Source organism: Phoca vitulina, unplaced genomic scaffold (assembly GCF_004348235.1).
Source record: "Phoca vitulina isolate PV1807 unplaced genomic scaffold, GSC_HSeal_1.0 scaffold30, whole genome shotgun sequence".
Lineage (NCBI taxonomy): Eukaryota > Metazoa > Chordata > Mammalia > Carnivora > Phocidae > Phoca > Phoca vitulina.
The window spans coordinates 13,311,432-13,333,749 of NW_022589733.1; the positions used below are offsets into that span (position 1 = coordinate 13,311,432).

Sequence of the window (22,318 nt, forward strand, 5' to 3'; positions counted from 1 at the left end):
TTTTAGAGAGAGTATAGAGCAGATCTTAGGTCCCACATCCTACTATTGTCATGTATGCACGCTATATTGTGTGTACGCCAATGAATTTTTCTTAATGTTGATTTTTAGTTCCTTATTCAGATTCCCAACTCCTTTAAGAATTTACTATCTCTCTTGAATCTGTGTCAACTGTAAAGGCTTTATGGAAAGAAGGACATCAGATAATATGCAAAATGTATTTTGTTTGGAAATAAAATGAATATTAGGTTCCTTTGGCATGTTTTTGTATAATAAAAAAATTGGTGAGGCAGAGTGCAAATTTTCAAAGATGGTGTAGCACTAAATTCCACCATATAGCCTCTGGTTTAGAGACTCACTAGCAGTGCCATTACGTGAAATCAAAGAAGCTGTGCTCACTGAAAATTGATTGAAAGGCTACCATATGCTATTTTAACAATCCTGCAATATCCTCTAAAATTTTTTTTTTAAAAAGCTTATATCTTCACATTTAATTTACAAAAACGATTATGTAAAAGTTACAGTCTTAGTCTATGGTTACTGTGTAAACTATATTAAACTCTAAAAACAAAACAAAAAAATCATCTATAATTTCATCTCTCCAAAATAATATGTATTGATAGTATGAAGTTTCCTTCTATATTTTCTGTCTGCATATGTGAATATGATGGATGTGGTCTAAATATGTGAACAGCAGTTTCTATAATTGTATATATACGTTTGGTCCATTTATTTAAATTGTAGTATATAATTCCTGAGTACTATTTTTTGACCTACCCTTTCCTACTAAATCTTTCCCCATATTTTAGTATGCAAAACATTATTTTTAATGGCTGAATAACTGGTATATGATATAAGGGTATTTGGATATAAGAATGTTTCCTTCCCACATAAATTGCAACCTTCGGTATTTTAGCACTGGGCAAGTTATTTCTTATTCAGATAATTGATTCAAAGACTCCTTGGGAATAATAAAATAAGTTCCAATGCCAAAATATCTGATGGAAACAGGGATCACATTAACCACATGATCCCTAGGCATAAACTGAACCCAGTCACACAAGGAAGAAATTAAACCCAGGCACTTACTAATTTCAGTAGCAATGATTGTTATGTTGTGCCATACACTTAATTCTCTGTCAAGTGGTGTTGCCAGCGTTATCCTTCCATCATCTGCATTAATGTTGAATTGTCTCTCCAGGTCAGTGTGCCGGTCGATGGAAAACCTACGAAACAGATACATCTGTAATCTACGTCAATGTTTATATGATCCATATATTCCACAGCAGACCTTTAGTAATCCTTGGAGAGTCATAGTTGGGAAGTCAAGTGGATTGGGAAACTCAGTGGCATCATAATTTGTAAAATAAAATGACTGAATGAGGCACAAGAAACTTAATAATTATTGTCCAAGGAGTAATTAGCTATATATGCAACATGGAGGTCATAAACTGCCATCAGTTTCAATAGGTAGCATCTTCAAAAACAGATGCTGATGAAGAGTTAATTGGACAATCCATCACGTTTATTGGACAGCTTATGATAATTAGCAGTTGCCACAAAATATCACATAAAACAATAAACTCAAACGCAAAGCAGGATGGTGCTACGCAGCATGTTACTTATGGCAGTTCAAAGGAAATGTGTGTTTATGTTAAACACATATTTGACTAGACAACATGTATGTGTTGTTACTGTTGCTGCTGCTTTGTTTTCATGTTAAGTAAAGTACATATTTGGGATTCCTATTAGTTTATGTCCATAGAAATAAGATGGTTGCTGATGCTCTAGTAATAATTTTTAAAAGTCGGAATGGATATTTTAGCAGCTTTACAACACTAGAGTCTATGAAATTAACAATTTTAAATGCACACGTTAGTTGTTACTCTTTTGAGAAAACTCAAATAAGACATCATTAAGGTATCCTGTATCTAGAACCAGCTGCATGTCAGGAACACTAAGCATCAAGATAATACAGTAATTATTTTTTTCACAACATTTATTGCTATTCTCTTTATACATCAAGATCTGTGTTTTGGTTATGGAATGCTGAATCCAATAAGGTAAGTATCTTAAGGAACCCAAGGCATAATTAGAAAAATTGGCCCGTAAGTAAGGAGTGAAATACGCTAAAACAGGATAGAATGGACACAGGGACCGTTTATCATTTATCATCTACTATTGATCATTTATCATTTATCATTTCCTACTTGGAAGGTGGTGAAGAAGGCCCCTTTCTTAACAGTTTATAAATAGCAGAAAACTAGAAAAACATTTCGGCATCATTTAAATCTCCTAACTCTAACAGAGGCGGAGATATTTTTCTCATTTTTTAAAGTTCCAGTTGATGATAGACTTTATGGGGTGAGTCATGAGAATTTATAAAATAGGCTATAAACACGGCCCTTTAGTAAGATCGCAGGTAAGAATGTCATAATATTACGAGATTACACAACGGGAGGAACTTGATGGGGGACAAATGACTTTGTTGAAATTCAGTTTAAAGTCTACCTCAACTAGATTTCAAGAAGTCCCTTGCTGCGTGTGTAGACATTTCAGACATTTTATTGCCTAGCAGACTTTACGATAAAGGCTCCCAAGAATTGCTAAACATCCCAGAAATCCTGACTCAGCATCATCAACAAGCATGCATTCAACACCAAATGTGGACCAAGCACAGTGCCAGATGCCGCTTCCTTCTTCCGTCCTCTTCTCTTTGGTTTCTTATGGAATGAAGAAAAGAAAAACGAAACCCTTAGAGGACATTTTAAGTAACCTAACTAGTACATACCAGAACCAAAATGAATATTCATGTTTGATTCCCTCTGAAGTCTATGTGTACACCAGCTAGCTAGAGGAAGGGCTGACCTTATTCACGTATAAAACAGGGATGATAGGGTGCTTGGGTGGCTCAGTCAGTTAAGTATCTGACTTAAGCTCCGGTCATGATCTCAGGGTCCTGGAATCGAACCCCCCATCATCGGGCTCCCCGCTCAGCAGGGAGTCTGCCCCAAGACCTCCTGATGAGTTTTTAATCCACCTTTATTTTCTAGCAAACTCTTTTCTGCTCTGTCGCTTAAGGGCATGGCATGGGTTTCTGGCTGTTTATTCTTTGGCCCCACATGCATTCATAATCTCATCATAAAGAACATGGGTCCTAGTGTGACTGCCTGAGTTCATGTCCTAACCTCATCACTTACATAGGTGTGATTTAGTCGTGCTATTAGTCTGTCTGTGCCTTTGTTACTTAATCTGTAAAATGGAAATTATAATAGGTTTTGTGACACTTTAATGAGGTAAAGCATATAAAGCACTTATTATAGGGCCTGACACATAATAAGTGCTTAATAAATCTATATTTAAAAATCTGTAATGCTATCATTATTATCTGGACATGATAATACATTTTTCCTTGGTTCTCTTGTCCCTCAACAAGTACATCTGGGTTCTCCTATCAGTAGAAACAAACACATAGACGATCCCAGCTTGAGTGATTAAAAATAAAGCTGAGAAGGGGGAGCAATTGGGGGCATGATAACTGCACCTCTGGCACCATTATTTTAGGTGCTTATTTTTCCACCAACTTTTCTCTGTCTCATGAACTCACCATTGCAGGTTCAAAGATTTCCTGGACACACTCAATTGTATATTAATATTGAATAACATATGATCTTTTTTTAACCATAGTTAAAATTAATTACATTTTAACAATTTTAAAATTTGTTACATAGCTAAAGATTACATTTAAAAACAAAACAAACCTGAAAGCACACCATGTTCAGGAATGTTCTCAGAAGATGCTTCCTCCACCCCACCGCCCCGCCACACGCACACATTCCAGAGCCACACCACACCATCTCTAGTTGCAAAGATTCTGCTGGCTTTCCTCCAGTCCTCTAAGCTTCCCTCAAATTCTCCCCTCTCCTCTCAGTCACTCATTGCACTGTGTGATATACAGTAACATCAGCAGCAATAAAGGGCAACACTTAAAAAAGAAACTAATACAGGCTCTTTCCTTAAGTCAATTAAGAGAAAATAATTGCAAAAAAAAAACTAGACTGGGTTAAGAAAGCAAACCTGGAGTAACAATTGAAATTTTAGGATCCAGTGTACTATGTAAATTTGCAGAATGTCATAGTTTTGGCTAATACCTGGGAAGTAGATCCATAAGCCACTCTGTTTCCTGGGATTCTGTGTCTGTCAGAGTAGCAGCATATAAAGTGGAAGAAGCATAATCAGAGTAGGGTCTCACTGGTGGAATCTCATTGAAATTATGCAACTATTCATAATCTCTGTCTCCTCTCTAAACAGGAGAAGGTATCTTCTTCACAGAGTGGTGCTTTGCAGTGAGTGAGTTGATACATGACTCACATTAGGCAAATAAATAAATGAGTAATAAAATAAATGGTGAGCCAATTCTTCAATCTATAAGAGATGCTTTCAAGCCCAGAGTTAACTGCAGACACAAATTTCTAGAAATGGAAATATACAAATAAGAGCTATCATTCATATTCTTTAGTAGCCTTAGGAAAGGCAGAATTTCACACATGACACTACAGAGATATCCCAGAACCCTCTGTAAGGTTTGTTGATACCAGTCTTTGCCTCTTTCAAAATATCTGGTACTCTGTGTACCTCCATGGAGCACAGACTCTGAGCTGATGAAATGAAAGGCTGTCCTTTGTTTCACGGACCACAGCTCATTCACAGGGAGCTTTCTGCATGTGGTCTGAGTCATTCCTCCCCTCAAGGATGACCCTTCCACTTTCTCTAGCTAAACATCTGCCGGACTTTCACTCTTTTAGGACAAGGAGAAATTTTTGATTCATATATCATAGTATCACATTGGTTGGATTTTGCACTGCAGTTACTCAGTAACTGATTATAGGAAAGATGTACAAATATTTCTCAAGCATGGATTTTACTAAGTGTGAAATATGGTGCTAAAGAAATACAAGGAAAAAGAATAACGGGGATAGGAAAAGAACAAAAAACCGAGAAAGAACTATTTTGGTTCATATTATATCTACTGAAAAATTCAATGCTTTCTAATTTAGGTCTTAAAATTCACAGGATCCATACCTCTGATATTGAAGTCTCCATTCTAATTTCTTAAAAATTTGCATGTTTTGGATGCAAATTTTTGTTCCTTTGTAGAATTACTTAAAGTGTGTTAGACAAAAGATCTCGTTTTGAGAAGAATAGAATACACTTTGGAGAGTCATCTTCCCGCCAAAGTAAGAAGGAACTTCTTATTAACACAGTGGGAAGTGGCATGTGAGAAAATGGGCTCCTTGGGTCATGTTAACATCAATCCTAATGACGGAAGTTTTGGAAATATACACTCTCCATCTAGTACAATGAGTATGTTTTAGAAGCCCTATTTAAACTTTCTCGTTTTATTCCAACAAATTCCCTGGTTTGCTTCAATACTACTGTTTCACTAACCTACAGGAGTATGTCTTAGAAGTAAATGGTAAAAACTTCATCATCTTACTTTTGAAATTAAGGCTACAGATGCAAGAAAATTCCTACCTAGACACATAGCACCTTGTTTGGAGACTCGTTTAACCTACAGTATTTCAACCATTAACACAAACTGATGTCACCAGTTTACCCAATTAAGAGTAGCCTGCAGAGTTCAGAAGTAAATATAAGAAGATACCATCGGTGCAGGGACTGAGAATAGATCAAAATGAACCATGGATATCTCTGTGTTGGGAAATAGCACCCAATTTCCATGGCGGCTCCCATTGATATTAAATAACCATTTTTACCTGAGTAATAGGCCTCCTCAATTAACACAGCTCAACTATTTGTATTTCATGCCAACATTTGGCACAAAATCCCAGTGTGTGTGTGTGTGTGTGTGTGTGTGTGTGTGTGTGTGTGTGTTGTTGTTGTTGTTGTTGTTGTCCATATTCAAGTATTACACGTACATATTCATTCAAAGCATCTCCTACCTCCTCTTCCCAATCCCACCCCCAACACTATATACAGAGACCCTCTATCCCCTGTTCAATTACTGCTTCTTGGTTTGTAACAATGTCAAGAACATTTTAAGGATTTTTAGAACTCAGTTCCCAAAGTCAGGGAACTTTTCACTGCCAGTGGCTTTGGTGCAACATGAGGAAACTGTGCCAGATAAACTGTGGAGTGTACCCAAAGAGCTACACCGATGACGTCAACCGTCGGATAAAGATAAACTAATAGGTTTCCTAAGAAAAAATTATCGTGGACTATATTCTTTCCACTATAATATTTGTGAAACACCTGATGATTTTTCCAGGGAATGGCCCTTCCATCCCTAACTTCTCTGCTAAGCCAATTTATACAGCCAACCCTCAGTTTCTTCATCTAAAAACAAGAACAATACGATTGCCTTCTTTTAAAGGTGAAGGTGAATCCCAAATTAGATAATGTGTTCTAAATTTCCTCACGGTTTTTATAAGTGGTTTTACACAGAGTCTTTATCATGATTTCTAGAAGACACTCGGTCAAATATATAGGTATTTTTAAACAACAATCAAATATTTCAAATATTCTGGTGTTTGGTGTTCATATGGAGAGAGACATAATATTGTCATATTTCGACTTGCTGTTTCCACCTAAATAGTGAAGCAGATTCACCCAACACAATCAATCTCAGGTACCTTTTATTTTATTTAGGGTCAAATATAGAAATCTCAGATTTCAAATCTCTCAGTTCATATGAGCTTCCATTTTCTGAGCGTGTGTTTTGTTTTGTAGTTTGTTCCATTTTTATCTTGGAAAAATAGAGACCTAAAGCCACATTCTCGTGTGTAACTTTCTGCCATAGTACCAAAAGAACAACAACAAAAGAATTCTTTAGAATAAATCCTAGATAAAATTTGATTCATGATTAATTCTTCAATATTTACATAGTATCTTTGGAGAAATTCTAATTTTCTCTGGGTCATCAAAATAATCATTCATAACTGCAAATTCTAAATATGATATGACAGCAAAAATATGGGGAAAAATAGAATGCAGTTTTACACATTGTGAAGGGATTAAATGTAAAATTTTTATTATTTTTTTTAATTTCAATAAGGTTTTCGTGGTTGCTTCTTTTAGGCAAATGAGATGCTAAACGTTTGAATAAAGACTCTCTTCTTGGACATATAGGTGTGACCTCATCTCTTACAATGAAAAGTGGCAAGCTCTGTAATGAAGTAATGCTCACATTGCAGTGAATAAGTCCAAGTGTGCCTGGGAAAGGGTGAGGGGTGGTCAGAGATGACATCAAGAAGATGTAGCATCTGTTTGGGGACAGGAAGAATGAGCAGGATTTTTCCAGGTAGAATACGTAGGGACAGCATCCTCAGCAGAAAAAAACGCATGTAGAAAATCTTGAGAGTTTAAGTTGATTTAGGAAACTATAAAATTAGTGCTCGCTTCGCAGCACATATACGAAATTGGAAACCATAAAATTAAAGGACTAGACTAGTGTGGGGGGAGCTCAGGTCAGACAGATGAGCATTCTGTCATTTCTTTCCCATCCTTCCCTTCCATCTTGGCTCTTAGCTTTCTTCCTTCATTCACTCCTTATTGAGTATTTCTTATGTACAAGGCATTGTGTTAGGTGCCAAGACAGGTATGGCCTTGGGCTCATGTCACCGAGTCTATAGATGAAGAAAGACAATGAAAGTAAGTAAGTCTTTTCAAAGCTTACAGTGATATATTCATGAAGAAAAAAAGAAAAGGGCTGAGATACATAAAATATTACGAATTATTCGTATCAAAAGCAGCAGCAAATATGAAAAGTCTGAGTTAGGAATATGTTCACTGTGCTTACAGACCTTAACAAAGGATGGTGTCGCTGAAGTTCAAGATTCAACAGGGGAAGGACATCAGGGAATACATCATGAAGGACCTTGGAAACTGTGTGAAGGAATTTTTTTTTCACCTGTAGGAAATGGGGAGCCATGTGAAGAAATATAGCAGGAAAGTGATATAATCTAAACCGCAGCTGAATTTCATAGATCTTTCTGTGATACAGAAATAAGCTCCAAGCCATCCAATATGGTAACCACTTGCTACACGTAGCTGTTTAGCCTTTGAAATCTAGCTAGTGTAACGGACCAATTCAAATTTGTATTTTGTTTCATTTAAATTAATTTTATTCCAATTCAAAGAGGCTCATGTGACTAGTGTCTAATCTAATGGACGACAGAGCTCTAAACCGAGTTAGAGATTAGTTTGGCAGCTGTGTGGATATCAAGGGGTTGGAGGCAGGCAAATGGGACTTTTGTTGAGTATTCACATTAGAGATGATGGTGTTGGAGTTTAGAAAGTAAAATAAACAAGATGTGGTGATTATATGGATGTGGGAAGTAAAGAAGATGGAGGAAGATTGAAGAAATACCCTTACGAAAGGCTCACAGCCTCTTCCTCTTCTTAGGGGAAATTTAAGAGTGAAGAACATCCTTTAACTCCCTTAAATATCTTTTGGGGGCTACCAATCATGCCAATAATGACTTTTCTCTATATGAAAGGATATTCAAAGTTGATGAAGTTACATTAACAATAAAACAGAGATAGCGTGAAATTAAAAAAAAAAAAAAGTACCTCATTATGTAGCTGTCTGGACCATAGGACCATCCCTGGGATTAAGATTTAGTAATATATTTAATGTATTTATCATGGCCTGTCTAATTTTCAGCTTCTCTGCTAAACCCCGTATATTAATTTCTTATTTAATTCTCCAAATAAATGACTTTAGTAGCCCATATAAATTGTCCTCTTAACATCTGTGGTTGCAAAATGCAGATAATACACATTTTTCCCCACTCATAAAGTTAGTGAGATACTAAGTGTCATATCCTGACCACAGTCCCTGACACTGAATCTTAGATAGTGATGAGGATAGTGGTATTTGATTATATATTTGTCCAATTTTGGTCAAAATCGTTTACTGTAAAAAAAGAAAGAAGTGTTTATGGAAAACATGCACACCCACGGAATACTAAGAGTAGTGCATAACTACATCAAAGCAGGTATTTTTTTTAATGTCATAAAGTTATATATGCACCGAAAATTTCATTGGACATTTAGTAAATTTAGGCTCATTTAGTACATGCTAAGGACTTATGGTAAATGCTGGGAATTCACAGGTGCACAAGATGTGGCCTTTAACTCTTAAGGGCTGGAAAAGCATTTTAACTGAAATAGCTTGTTTACCTATCTGATATACAATAGTACTAATATAAGCACACTATTCCAGTGTTCAAGCAGATGTAATTCTCTCTAGGGGGACAAAAGTATTTTCCACCAAAAATACTCATCCCTAAACACAATGCCTGCCTACACGGTCTAACTTAGTCTTATACATTTAAGCAAGTGCAAAGTCCGATATCATGTGCTTGATGTTTAATAAAGGTGATCCAGAGAGGCTTCCTCTTTCTCCAGAGAGCAGATCTCCCACACTTCATGACCCTCTGGGTCCTGCTCCCTTTCCATACCTGTTATCTTCAATTTCAGACCCTTGGCTTCGGAAGGACATTTAGGTCTTTTGCTGTCTTCTGCACTATTAAATATATTTTCCATAACTGTGACCCTTCTTAAGGACTTTCATAAATCTTATTCTCATTTACTGTGAAGCTACACACCTCAGCAGACCATCCCAAAACTTGATTTGAATCCTGAGGCCCATTTGGAAGGCACTTCAACTTGAACTGTTTTGCTCCCCAGCAAACTGGCTCCGGACACATAGAATAAAGCTAATAAACTTTTGATAGATGGAAGGAAATGGCATTTCTCCATTTTTAACATCTCTTCTAAAATATGCAATATTATGTTTTCCTCTGTAACACTAAGTCAAATCTGATTGTCCTTTATCAAAAGCAAGGTTGTATAATACCTTGTGTCAAATCAGAGTGTAGAAATACAAGGAGAAATAAAGGCTTGGTTGAAATGACTCCCATAAATATTTGAACATCAGACAAGGATGTCAATCTCCCTTTGTTGGGATGCAAAATAGAGGATTTATTTTGCCTTATGAGTGTAACGTTAGGTAACACCGCTCAGCCTACACAAGCATCTTTGCTTCTCTCAGAATATAAACATTACTATCAAATTTTGTTCCCTAGAGGAGACAAAGGCTTCACCAATCAGAAAACAAAAACAAAAACAAACACAGGAACTCTTTTAAACCCATGACCAGCATTTTCCAATTTTTTTCTTGTCTCTTGATTATTAAGCTTTTTTTTACTACTCTAGATCACCTGTTTTAAAATATTTTATAAACTCAGGCAGCTTCATGGTTTTGGATAACTACGGCCATACCACACCGAGAGCCTTTCAGCTAACCAATCTGCCACTTCAGTGTCTGCATCTCAAAATGTAGAACAAATATCTATTTGCCTAAAGGGAGATACTGTAGCGTGGTGCTAACATGGGTATAGGAACTACATGGCTAGCAGGATGAACTTAGTCAAATTACTTCCATAATAAAGAGGCTCAGAGCTCTGATCCATGATTGACATGAAGATATGCTGTGCAGATCTTCCTTCGAGGAAGGATGCCTGAGCTGTGTGGGGAAGGGTCAGCAGACAGTCTTCAGCTATCCACTCCCTAGAATCTCAGAGCCTATGCTCCAGAGTTTATCTGGAGATTAAGCAAGCAGAGGGATAAAGGCCCTTTTGGCATGAGGCAGGACTCCTCTGATGATCAACACTCATTCCAGAGAGACCCACTGGGTTGGGCCAAGGTTTTGCAGAGACTGTGATGCTGTTAGATTTCTCCCCCTGCACATCCTGCTTTTAGTCTCCTTCCATTCCTAACAAACATCCTGTACTTCAGACTCCCATCTACTCCCAGGGAAAACAATCTGTAACAATTTGTTTAATGCACATAGAATATGTGTAATTCATAGAATTAATGTAATGAAGTATAAATGAGATACATGTGAAGAGCACTATACTAAAATACTAAATAAGCATGAATGAAGATCCACAGATTATTTCCAGTATCACTCATTGAATATATCAACTCTCAAAGGGAGAATACATGTTAGAGATGGTTGAATGTATTACAGCAAGTCTCTTCCAAGTGACTTTCTACTTCATGCCATCTTATATTTTTAGATACAGAAATACTGCTACTCAGAGAATTTACCCATACCCCGGAATGCAGAGACCAGGGTTTGGCTAAGGCAGTCTCCAGCCTGAATTCTAAAAACCCAGTATTGTAGTGTAGGTCTGGAGAATGGAGAAAAAAATGGGATTTTATAACAAACTCATGCCAGAAACAAGCAAATTCCGCACTCCAAGCAGGTAAGCATCACAGCATTTTTCAGGATGCCCTTTCACAGCCCGTACGGTAGTTATGGGGATGGGCCCCAAAGCTACACTAAACAAAACCAGACTTTTCTGGCAGACTCAACATGAGTATAACCTGCCGTGGGTCCCATGAGGACCAATGTCCCAAGGGCTCTTAGGAAAGCTTGGGAGATGCCAATTCCCATCACATAGAGCTGGAGTCTCATACAAAGAATTGCTTTGACTGCTACAGGTTTAAAACATATATATATTTTTTTATCTTTAGGGAGTTTCTGAGACAGCATAAGATCGTGGAATGATATGGGAGCCAACTGTTCAAATTACTAATGAAAATCCAAACCCCTATCAGTCTAGGGTAGGGGTTGGCAAACGTTTTTGTCAAGTAAGTATTTTAGGCTCTGCAGGTCATATACTCTCTGACACAGCTACTCAACTCTGCAGTTGTAGGGCATAAAAGAACGAGGATGGTTGTGTTCCAATAAAAGTTCATTTTAAAAAATGTGGTAGGCCAAACTTGGCACACAGGCTATATAGTTTAATGACCCCTGGCCTAAGGTAATAGAGTTGAAGTATTCACTAAAGTCATGAGTCTCCCTTAAGTAGGTCCTACAGAAAGAAAAAAGGTGGGGGAGGGGGATGGAGACCTATATAGTAACAAAAAAGATGCATATCCTGTTAAACATATAGGAATAAGTATTGTGATACTTGCAACGCTCCGTGCATTAGAATCTAGAGCACAGACGAGCACGGGAGCTTGAGTGTCCTCCCTCACACTGTATGCTCCAGATGCTCGGCAAAACTACGTGAAGTTCAAAGATTGAATGTGCTGCTTACGGTTTTCTCTTTCTTAAAAAGCGCAATGCACTTTAGCAAATTAACATACCTATGGAGTCCTAGTGCAAAGAAACTTGAGTTCAAACTGATCTGGCCACAATGTCTTTAATCCCAATAGTGTCCCTTCGAACACAGGGAGATGCTGCTCTTGGAGAAAGGCAGTGTATATCTATTTTTCAAATTTAACAGGCATAAATGCACGTTTATTTTATAAAAAATGTTTTGCTAAACATTGGTTTGCAGCCTCTATATGGAAAATTTATAGGAAGATGCAATTTGGAGCCAACTGCAAGTGAAGATGCTATTTAGAGCCACTTATAATGAAATAAACCCCTTAGTTATGAATCAGTTATTATATTTCACTGAACTCCAACTGTTTCTTTCTCACTGCTTAATTTCATTCTAGCTTTTGTTATTATGCCTAAAGAAACCATTTTAACATTTTCTCGCATGCACTTTTAGTATCAAAAATTCCATCTACAAGTTTTCAGCTTTTTGCTTCTAATTGTTCCACTGGTTGCCCTAACTGCTTTAATAAATAATATTATCTGGTTCTGCTAGTCCCAGGATTCTAAGGTCCCTGCATCACATATTATTTATTATTCCTCTAAGGAGAAAAAGGAGCCCTTTTCTACCCAAAGCATTTCTTTAGAGAAATAGAGGAAGAGAGGATGAGAGAAAAAAATTATATACACACAGTCCCCTATCCAAATTAATATTAGGTTCTCTATAGTGTGAGATAGTTCCACCTTGGCATCATTAGGTATCTGTGGTTGCTTCTATTCAAATTCACCATGAAACTAAGAAACTTCCTCCTCCTCCATGTGACCCTCAAGTTCCATAATCTAACTTTATCATTTTTAGAGAGCATGTACCTAATTAGATAAATACGAAGAGCTTGGGTTTTCCATGGCTATTCAGCCACCCGCCCTACTGTAGAATAAGGTCTATGAGGGCAGAGGCTTGTCTTTACAGAAAGTACCTAGAAAAACCTGAGTTACACTGATATTCGTTGTACAACAAAATAAGTAAATCCTAAATAAGTAAATCCACGTGTGTGTGTGTGTGTGAATGAATGAACAGCTATCTGACTGAATGTATGACTTAACTGACACATTAACTACTGGTAGTTGAATTAGCAAGTACAGTGAGTTTTCTGGAACAATGATTTGAAGAGTTGGTACTTCTGAATTGGGAGACAATCAAACTTTTATCTAGCTAAGAGTGTGCAGAAACTAAATGACCAAGTTTTAATTATTTTAAAAGGACTCAGTCTTTGCACCAGATCTTTGCACACTGTTGGTGAGAATGCAAAGAAGTGCAGCCCCTATGGAAAACAGTATGGGAGTTCCTAAATAATAATTTAAAATAGAATTACCGTATGATCTGGCAATCTCACTTCTGGGTATTTACCCAAGACAATCAAAACCAGGCTCTTGAAGAGCAATTAGCACTCCTATGTTCGTTGCAGCACTCCTTACATTAGCCAAGATGGGGAAACAACCTACATGACCATCAACAGATGAATGAATAAAGAAAATGTGGTATATAGATAGAATGGGATACTGTTCAGCCTTAAAAAGAAGGAATTTCTGTACTGCACCACAACAGACGTGAACCTGGAGAACATCATGCTAAGTGAAATAAGCCAGTCATGGAAGGACAAATACCACATGATTCTACTTACAGGAGATAATCTAAAATGGTCAAATTCATAAAAGCACAGAATGGTGGTTGCCAGGGGCTGGGGGAAGGGGGAAATGGGGAGTCGCTAATCACCGGGTATAAAGTTTCAGTTACACAAGATGGATAAGTTCTAGAAAGGTGCCATACAACCCTGTGCTTAGAGTTAACAATATTACATTGTGCACCTAAAAATCTGTTAAAGAGTAGAGCTCATGTAAAGTGTTCTTATCACCAAAACAATAATGCAAATAATAAATAAAATTAAATTAAAACAGACAAAAACTAGGTCCTTACCAAATATGGGAGTTACTACAAGACTGGGGAGAGAGACAATCGATACACAGTCTACCCTCTAAATTAATGCCAGGTTCTCAACAGTGTGGAATATTTCCACTTTTGTATCACTGGACATCAGGAATGTAAGGAGAGTATTTTTAGGAAAAGAGCTCATTAACAGCAAGCCAGATAACTGCAATGAATTATAAAAACGCCCAAGTTCAAATAGGAAGAACAAAATGCAATCTCTTATGTTGAGTGGACACTTACATTCAGGAGAGGAATTAGGACAACAGAGCACTGTGGCTACCATGATCATGTGTCAGTCTACTCTGCCTGCTGAATGGCCATCATCCCCACTTTTATTTTAAGCAGCTCATGTAGTCTTATTCAAGGTGAATGCTCTGAAAGAAATAGGAAGCAACTACCTAAAAACAACAATCACATGTCATCTCAACACCATGCTAATACCAAATACACACTTGAAATAAATTTATTAAAAGGAAAAAAATGAACCACAGCAGGTTAACATGAAGGCACTGGATTATATTTTAACACTTAGTCTGTGCTAAGAATTTTTACCTTACATATAAACAGTTAGCTGCATATAAGAGCATTTCAAAGTGTCTGTCACAAAGGATGGGCTCAGTAAATAATGAACTGTCATCATCCCACTCCTCATGCAAAATGCCAGAACACAGCAAAGCATGCACAGGCATGGTAGTCAATGGTAAGAAGAAATCTGGGTTTAAATCCTGGCCCTGCACTCCGTACTATATGACCATACACAGGAACTCATCCTTTTAGAGCTTCAGCTTCCTTCTCCATAAAACTAAAATCATACTGACTACTTCACAGCATCTTTTATGAAAAATAAGTGAATTGATACATAATAGGAACTTAGCACAATGTCTGATTTATGCTATTGTTAGAAGATTGTTTCTTCTTTTACCTCCTTAATCACAATTGGGTTTACAGCCAATAGTAACAAAACCCATACAAAGGGGTTGGACTAATGAGCAAGGAGCATTCCATCCATGTTCTGGTTAATTCCACAGACCTGGGATATTTTCCTTCCTTGTTGGTATGCATCCCGAATGGAATGAGGCCATTTAGAGAATGAGTAGTTTATGATTTCAATTAAAATTGGTCCTACTAAGCTGTTCCAACAAGCAGAGACACAGTTGAAGTCACTGAGATCACAGGGGAAGAAAGTGTGGCAGAGAGACAGAGGATAGGCATTGTGTTGTCAGAAAAAACCTAGGTATGCACCACAGTTCCACTCTTGGTTATTTGTGTGATACTCAGCAATTTAGGCTTTTTATCCATAGTTTCCTCATCTGTTAAGTTGAGGTAATGAGTATGTTATCGTATAGAGGTGTTAGGAAATGAAATGAGTACATTTAGCACATCCTTGCCACATACTGAGCACTCACCAGTAACAATATTCACAGCAGTAGCAGGGGCAAATTACACTAACTGAGGTTAATTAAACTATTTAGCCAGTAACTGTTATAGGAAAAACAGATAATGCTGCACAGTCAGCAACCTTTAGGAGAAGAATCTCTGTTAAAATAAGCACTGGATTTTTCATTTGCATTTATGATATACACCGATGGTGGCTTTATTAACTAGCAATGCTAATTAATAGCTACTACATTTTTAAATTCAATAACTTAATTATTTCAGTAACCCTGTGAGGGACATGATATTATCCCAAAATACAGATGAAGAGACAGAGTCTCAGAGAATTCCAGAGACCGGCTAGTGAATTTGAACTTTAGTTTGCAAAAGTTCAAAACATAACATCTTTTAAATAGTTTACCCAACATTATTCGATATTACTGAGAGACATATAGCACTGAAAAAAGTAGCAAATGTTTAATTAAGGTTCCTGGAAGGAAGAAGGTAAGAACCTCAATGTCATTGTCTATTTTCCCCTGAAAGGGAATATATAGACAAAGATAAAGATACAGATAGAGGTGTAGGAATAGATATAGATACAGGTCTAAGAATTTTAAAATACATGCTATTTCCGGCTTGATGATGTGCTCTCAAAAGAAGTTGAGTCTTATGGGAAGTTGACCAACCAATAAATGACTGCATATTTGAACATGGCAAATGCCACAATAAATGCCTATTTCTTGCTGCATGGCAAAGTAAACATCCCCCTAAAAGATGGGCATATTCTTGTCAGCATATGAAATACAACAGTTCTAAAGAGACAGTAATGCATAGCTATTTGTTACTCAGTAATTCCCTGAATATCTGTGTCCTCTAGTTCTGTTTAAAAAGGTTAAATGGCTCTAAATCTGTCTGCTAGACTCATAAGGAACCATGCATTACTCTGGCTAGTCAGGAAATTTAATTTTCTACTCAAATTAACCAATTGTGCCAAGAGAGAGGAAAGCTGCTCTCCATAACCCCATGAAGTGGGGTTGTGGGAGGGGATGGGGTGGGGGGAGCAACAACTGCAGAAAAGCAGAACAGGTGCTGAAACATGCAGCCGATGATTCTTACATTCTCATCCCATTCAGCCAATCCCCCTGCATTCAGACCTGTGTGGGACTTGCCTTCTGAATCACACAGACATCAAAGCCCTGTTGTAAAATGCTTTGAAACAGTATTCACCCCTTCTTTGGGTGGGACCAGATGCCAAGGAACGAGTGCTTGCTTGAAATCTATCAGAGGCACAGATATGTCCATGTCATCGGATGCTATTTTATCTGTCCATCTCTCCTGGTAACACAGCCTCAAATCCCCTTTAACTTGCCTGAAAACAAAACACTCCTAAGCTGGGCAGTTGTTGCTAAGCAGTTTCAAGCTTCCTCTACACCTGCCTTTCAAAGCAGTGGTAAGAATTTGGGGCGCCTGGGAGGCTCTGTGGATTGAGCGTCCGACTCTTCATTTCGGCTCAGGTCATGATCTCACGGTCTTGAGATCGAGCCCTGCATCAGGCTCCGAGCTGGGTGTGGAGTGTACTTGAGCTTCTCTCTCTCCCTCTGCCCCTCCCCACCTCCCTCTCTAAAAAAATAAAATAAAATAAAATAAATTCAAAGCACTAGTAATAATAAAAATAACAACAGTAATAACAACAATAATTAACTACAATGACAATCATCACTGGATTCCCTGGGTACTGGAAATAGTATCAGCAAATCTCCATGTTTGCATCAATAAATGGAAAGATAACAAAATGTGCAAAAATATGTGAGCAACCAGAAACCTGGATTTTTAACCAGTTCTGCAAGTTGACGGTTGCCATCACTAGGGCATGACAAATTCTTCAGCCCTCATCTCTAGCTGATTAAGACCATGTCTCTGCATTGGAAGTCTGTTCCCACTGCCACTATGCATTCCATGTTTGGAGTTTATACAAGATTGCCCCAATATCTGAACCCCCCTTTCCCTACAGGCCCCTGGCTTGGCATACTCCTGAGCCCTTTGTGTGCTCCTTGCTGAAAAGAGTAAAACTCTTGTCATATCAAGTGTTAAAACTGGCCCTGTCACTCAGTTGAACCCATCTTACTCACTGCCTTCATTCGGTCTCATGCTTGGAGATGCGAGGAAAGTGGCAATTGCTCCTGTCTGTGTTCTTTCAGAGAAAATGCAGTAACATAAAGCAGGACAGACTCATTATTCAACAGACATCATTGCCCATATGTATAAATCAGCATTTCAATATACAGCCATTTCATAACTTCAATATGTAGTCAGAAAATGGATGACCACATACATGTAGTTTTCTGGATACTTATTGTCCTTGTATTCAACACTTGGTCCTTTGAGAGACACAGTTCTCTTAGGCAAATATGGGCATTCTGTGTGGCTATGGATTGCTGAACTTCTTTAGAACTGAGAATGGACAACTGACCATTTTTCAAAACCCCAAGTGGGATTTTACCTTCTTAGAGGTTGGGCTCTTTTGAGGGAAACTTTTTTTTTTTTTTTTTTTTTTTGGTATCCTTTTGGGATACATTCTACATTATCAAGAATTTTGAAGTGGCTTGTATTAAAACCAGCTTTTCTGGATCTGAAAAGAAAGATTTTTTGCCCTAACTAAAATTATCTGGGGCACTGACTATTCTGTGGGTTTCAACTGTAGTCTCACAGTTTCCATACCCTTATGAGCAATGGGAGTTTAGTACATAAAAAAGAAGTGAATAAATAAAACTTCCAGAAAGCTCACCTGGCCAGAGTTTCCTTGATTAAAGTAGATGGAAGTATATCCATTCAATAAGTTGGGATCAACTGACATCTAATTCACAGATTAAATGGACAATTCTTTAAAACCGTCTTCCTCCATCTCTCTCTCTCTCTCTCTCTCTCTCTCTCTCCTGACAAACATTTCTAAGACAATATTTGAAATCCACACTCAAACACATCATTAGCCAACACTTCACCCTTGGAGACCAGTGTACAAGTTACAGATTTTCAGTGTTCTTTCGGAAGCAAGCTATTTAGCTTGAGCACTTGTACTGTCATTTGGATGACTGGCAAAAGAGAAAAGACGTACACAGTTCAAAAGAAAAAATACAATTTGAGCCTCATTTCTAAAAAAGGCAGAAAAACTTTAATAAAGGATTATTTCATCTTGGGAAAAAGTTCTGAGCAAGGAAAGTACTTCCATTTTTTTTCTTTTTAATGGAAGAGAAAGATATTTTCTAAAAAGGCACCAATCCAGAGATGCTGACCTATCAGAAATGTCCATGAAGTGATAAGAAAATAATTTCAAAGCCAAACACCAAACACAGAAATAAGACAGGGGCCTCTTAACGCACTGAGACAGTAGTCTCATGCCCCTAAAATCCTTATATATACTTCACTTAACTGTCAAAAAAGAAAGAAGACAAACCAGCAATACTTGCCCAACACTAGAAAAAAAACCAAATACACAATCAAGCAGAGAAAATATAAAAGATCCACTCAGAGGCACTGCAGAATGTATGCAATTTTGCATTTTCCAGTGAGTTCTCTGAAAGCGGCAATAGCTTTATTCACCTTGATATTCCTGGCTCTGGGTACTGTATGTAGCTTTGAGGAGGCGTGTTAAGAGCACGCACGCACACATTGTGTTGACCAGAGTTCCTCAGGCATGTGAGCATGCTACCAAAGGCAGCCACACAGAATGTACACATAACTGCATTTTGTACTGATGTGCTCGTCATTTAACTTAGCCTGTACACCTTCTAAAAAAGAAATACCTTATAGGACTGGAGGTGATATCGGGGTCACGAGCAGTCACTTGCCCGATCACGGAGTTTAGAGCAGCATTTTCATGAACTTCAAGGAGGTAAGTCGGCGAAGAGAAGATAGGAGGCTCGTCAGCATCCTCAACAACGATTTTGACCGTTGCCGTGTCTTTAAAGGGCCCCCTGCCGCTGAAACGTGGGTCAATATGGACATTGGCTGCCTCTACCTTCAGCGTATAGGATTTTTTGGTCTCAAAGTCCAGAGGCTGTTAAGAAATGACAAAGATGAATGTTTCTCACTAATGACCACAGCAGCAAGAACAAATGAGTATAATGCTGATGGATGGTAGTTATGTGCATTTAAGCCCATTTGTGAGCCTTAATGGGCTCACTCTCCATTCCCTCAGATTCAACCTGTAAATTTTACAGGCATTTATTGATATCTGTTTATTATACAAGCTCAGTGAATCTAATCTCCTATTGTTTTGCTTTGTTTTGCTCATTTCACTTGGAATTCACAAAATATTCACAGTCATGAATTGTGCCATCAAAATTTCACTTCAGAGTCATAATAAAATTTTACTAGTGGTTGCATGACCTGCATACCAATCAGCCAGTTAATCGGGCCTCTGCTGGTAGGAGATAAGGCGGCATCGAACACAATCTCTATCTGGGAAGAATATTTTATCATTTCTGCAACAGTGTGTGAAATGTAAAAAACTAGAAATAATCATTGTTTAGTCCAAGGAGACATAATAAAGCATAATTTAGCACTGATCCCAACAAAGAGTGTTTTCTTATTTCACTTCCAAAAGCACCGCTGTTCTACGGATCATGTGGCTACAATGAGGTTTATTATTTTTCAGGGTATTCTTAGAAGGTCTCTATTATAAGTTCAGGGCCATGAAACAGGTGGGCATATAAGGAAGTATGTATGCAGATGCATATTTATCTGTGTTTATATTTAGAAGAAGGAAGGGTGAAAGCAATATATATAGATAGATAGATAACTAGGTTTGGCTACCAACCACTTAAAAGCAATTTGAAATTACCTCATTGCACCATTACTGACAATATTTCTGACACATTAATAACTCATTCCTTAAAAGCCCCTGAGACCTCAGCTAATGACCTAGGTAAACAGAAGTAGGGAGAAGCAAATAGTTCCCCTAAACACTCAGATGCCCATCTGTATCGGAATCCTTATAGTGCAAGTCTTGGCAACTCATAACACTTTAGCTTTCAAGAATAAAAGTCTGTCAAGGTTCAGAGAGACAATTTAGGTGTGCGCTGCAATTCTTCATAAGAAACAGAACTTCAAATCTGCAATGCAGATTTTTTTTAAAGATTTTATTTATTTATTTGACACAGAGAGAGAGAGATAGCAAGAGCAGGAACACAAGCAGGGGGAGTGGGAGAGGGAGAAGCAGGCTTCCTGCTGAGCAGGGAACCTGATGCGGGGCTCGATCCCAGGACCCTGGAATCATGACCTGAGCTGAAGGCAGACGCTTAACGATTGAGCCACCCAGGCGCCCCTGCAATGCAGATTTTTAAAAAAAACAATTTGCAAGACAACCTGGCATCAGTGAACTCTTTCAGAACCCCTGTACACGCTTAAAGATGTACTTATTTCAAAATTTGGGATTGGTTTTATCTACTTGAATTCAGTTCTCATGAGACTTGGCTTTTGGGGGAAATATTTTCTAGTAAACAAGGCAGATACTCACTTCCGTGTCTATTCTGAAATTACTAGGCACCTGTACCTATGAATAGAGGATTCAACATCAGCATTTTCATAATTTGCCAATCACCCCTACTGTAACAATTTTGCAATTTCAAATTCTTCACAAACACTGTTAAGTATAGCAGATTACGTTCTGTTTATTTTTCTGAGCTCCACATAATGACAATGTATCCAAACACATCCTGGTGTCCTTAGGATTTTATCAGACAAAAAAGAAGACCCATGAATTGTAGAAATACGACTCCCTAACACATTGTTCTCTACAGTAAAATACATGGGTTTCTTGGTGTCAAAATGTGTAGTATACAGTTCCGTGTTTGTGAATAACAGTGAATAAAACTACAACACACGGCTAATTGCTTCAGTTTATAAAAGTACCCTATGGTAGCAAAGGATAGCAGTTAATAATAACAATAAAAATGACATTAGGAATCATTAGCCAAGGAAAATGTGGCTCTGGGTTATTCAGTAATTGACTCAAGTATAATTATACTGTACTCTCTTTTAAACACGAGTTTTTAAATACTTTGCAACTCTTAACCTAAACTCAAGCCAGGTAGAAAGCACAGAGTTAAAATAAATGCAGCCATTGTTTTCCCCTCAAAATTAATTTAAACAATTGATTTTGTATACAAAAGTATATCCAGAAAACCCCCGGTTCCCATTGTCACCATGTCTCCAATGGGGGATTCTAAGAGCATGAGCATTGGAAGCAGATTCCTATGTAACACAACAGACAGAATTAGATAGCAAGCTTGGAATCACATGAATGTAATGCTGAGCAAAACAGACAGAAGAATTGTGGGCTCCCAACAGTGTGCTCTGCCATCTATCTTCTTATTCATGAACCAACAGATTTAATTGAAATTAATTTGTACTATTTCGTGAAAAAGACATGAAGAACAATATTGAAAAAAATACTCATGATGAGGATAAAAGGGTATTTTCCTTGCAAATGCCAATGCTCACAAAATAATGAAATGTGTTCTACACATTTTTTTGAATGTAAATGTCATGATGATAGACAAATACAGAAAATACTGTACAGAATTTTTCCCATCTATCACAAAAGAAATGGCTGCTGGCAAAAGTAGATGCAAATCACTGTACATTATCTGTACTATTCATGGAGATATTTCTTTCTCCAACTGTAGCCCCACACCCACGAGTGAGGCAAAGATGAGCTTCATTTACCATAATGCTTGGACTTTTGATACATGGAGTCGAGTATCCTAGGGTAGCAGGGTTGGCCCTGCCCTTCTAGTGATAGAGCTGGCTAGAACAAC

At 37.7% G+C, this 22,318-nt stretch overlaps 1 protein-coding gene across 8 annotated transcripts in view; it reads right to left on the reverse strand.

The window, feature by feature from the left end:
• CDH8 (cadherin 8) overlaps positions 1-22,318 on the reverse strand; it is a 363,546-nt gene that overhangs the window by 138,446 nt on the left and 202,782 nt on the right. For 4 of the 8 annotated variants that reach the window (XM_032424146.1, XM_032424145.1, XM_032424144.1 and 1 more), the window contains 2 exons: positions 19,301-19,554; positions 1,087-1,223 (listed from right to left, as the gene is read on the reverse strand). In XM_032424146.1, coding sequence (XP_032280037.1) covers positions 1,087-1,223; positions 19,301-19,554 — 391 coding nt within the window. Of the gene's footprint in view, positions 1-1,086; positions 1,224-4,148; positions 4,385-7,820; positions 13,431-19,300; positions 19,555-22,318 lie in introns of those variants that run through there. The other 4 variants (XM_032424149.1, XM_032424148.1, XM_032424150.1 and 1 more) reach the window with 4 other exon arrangements.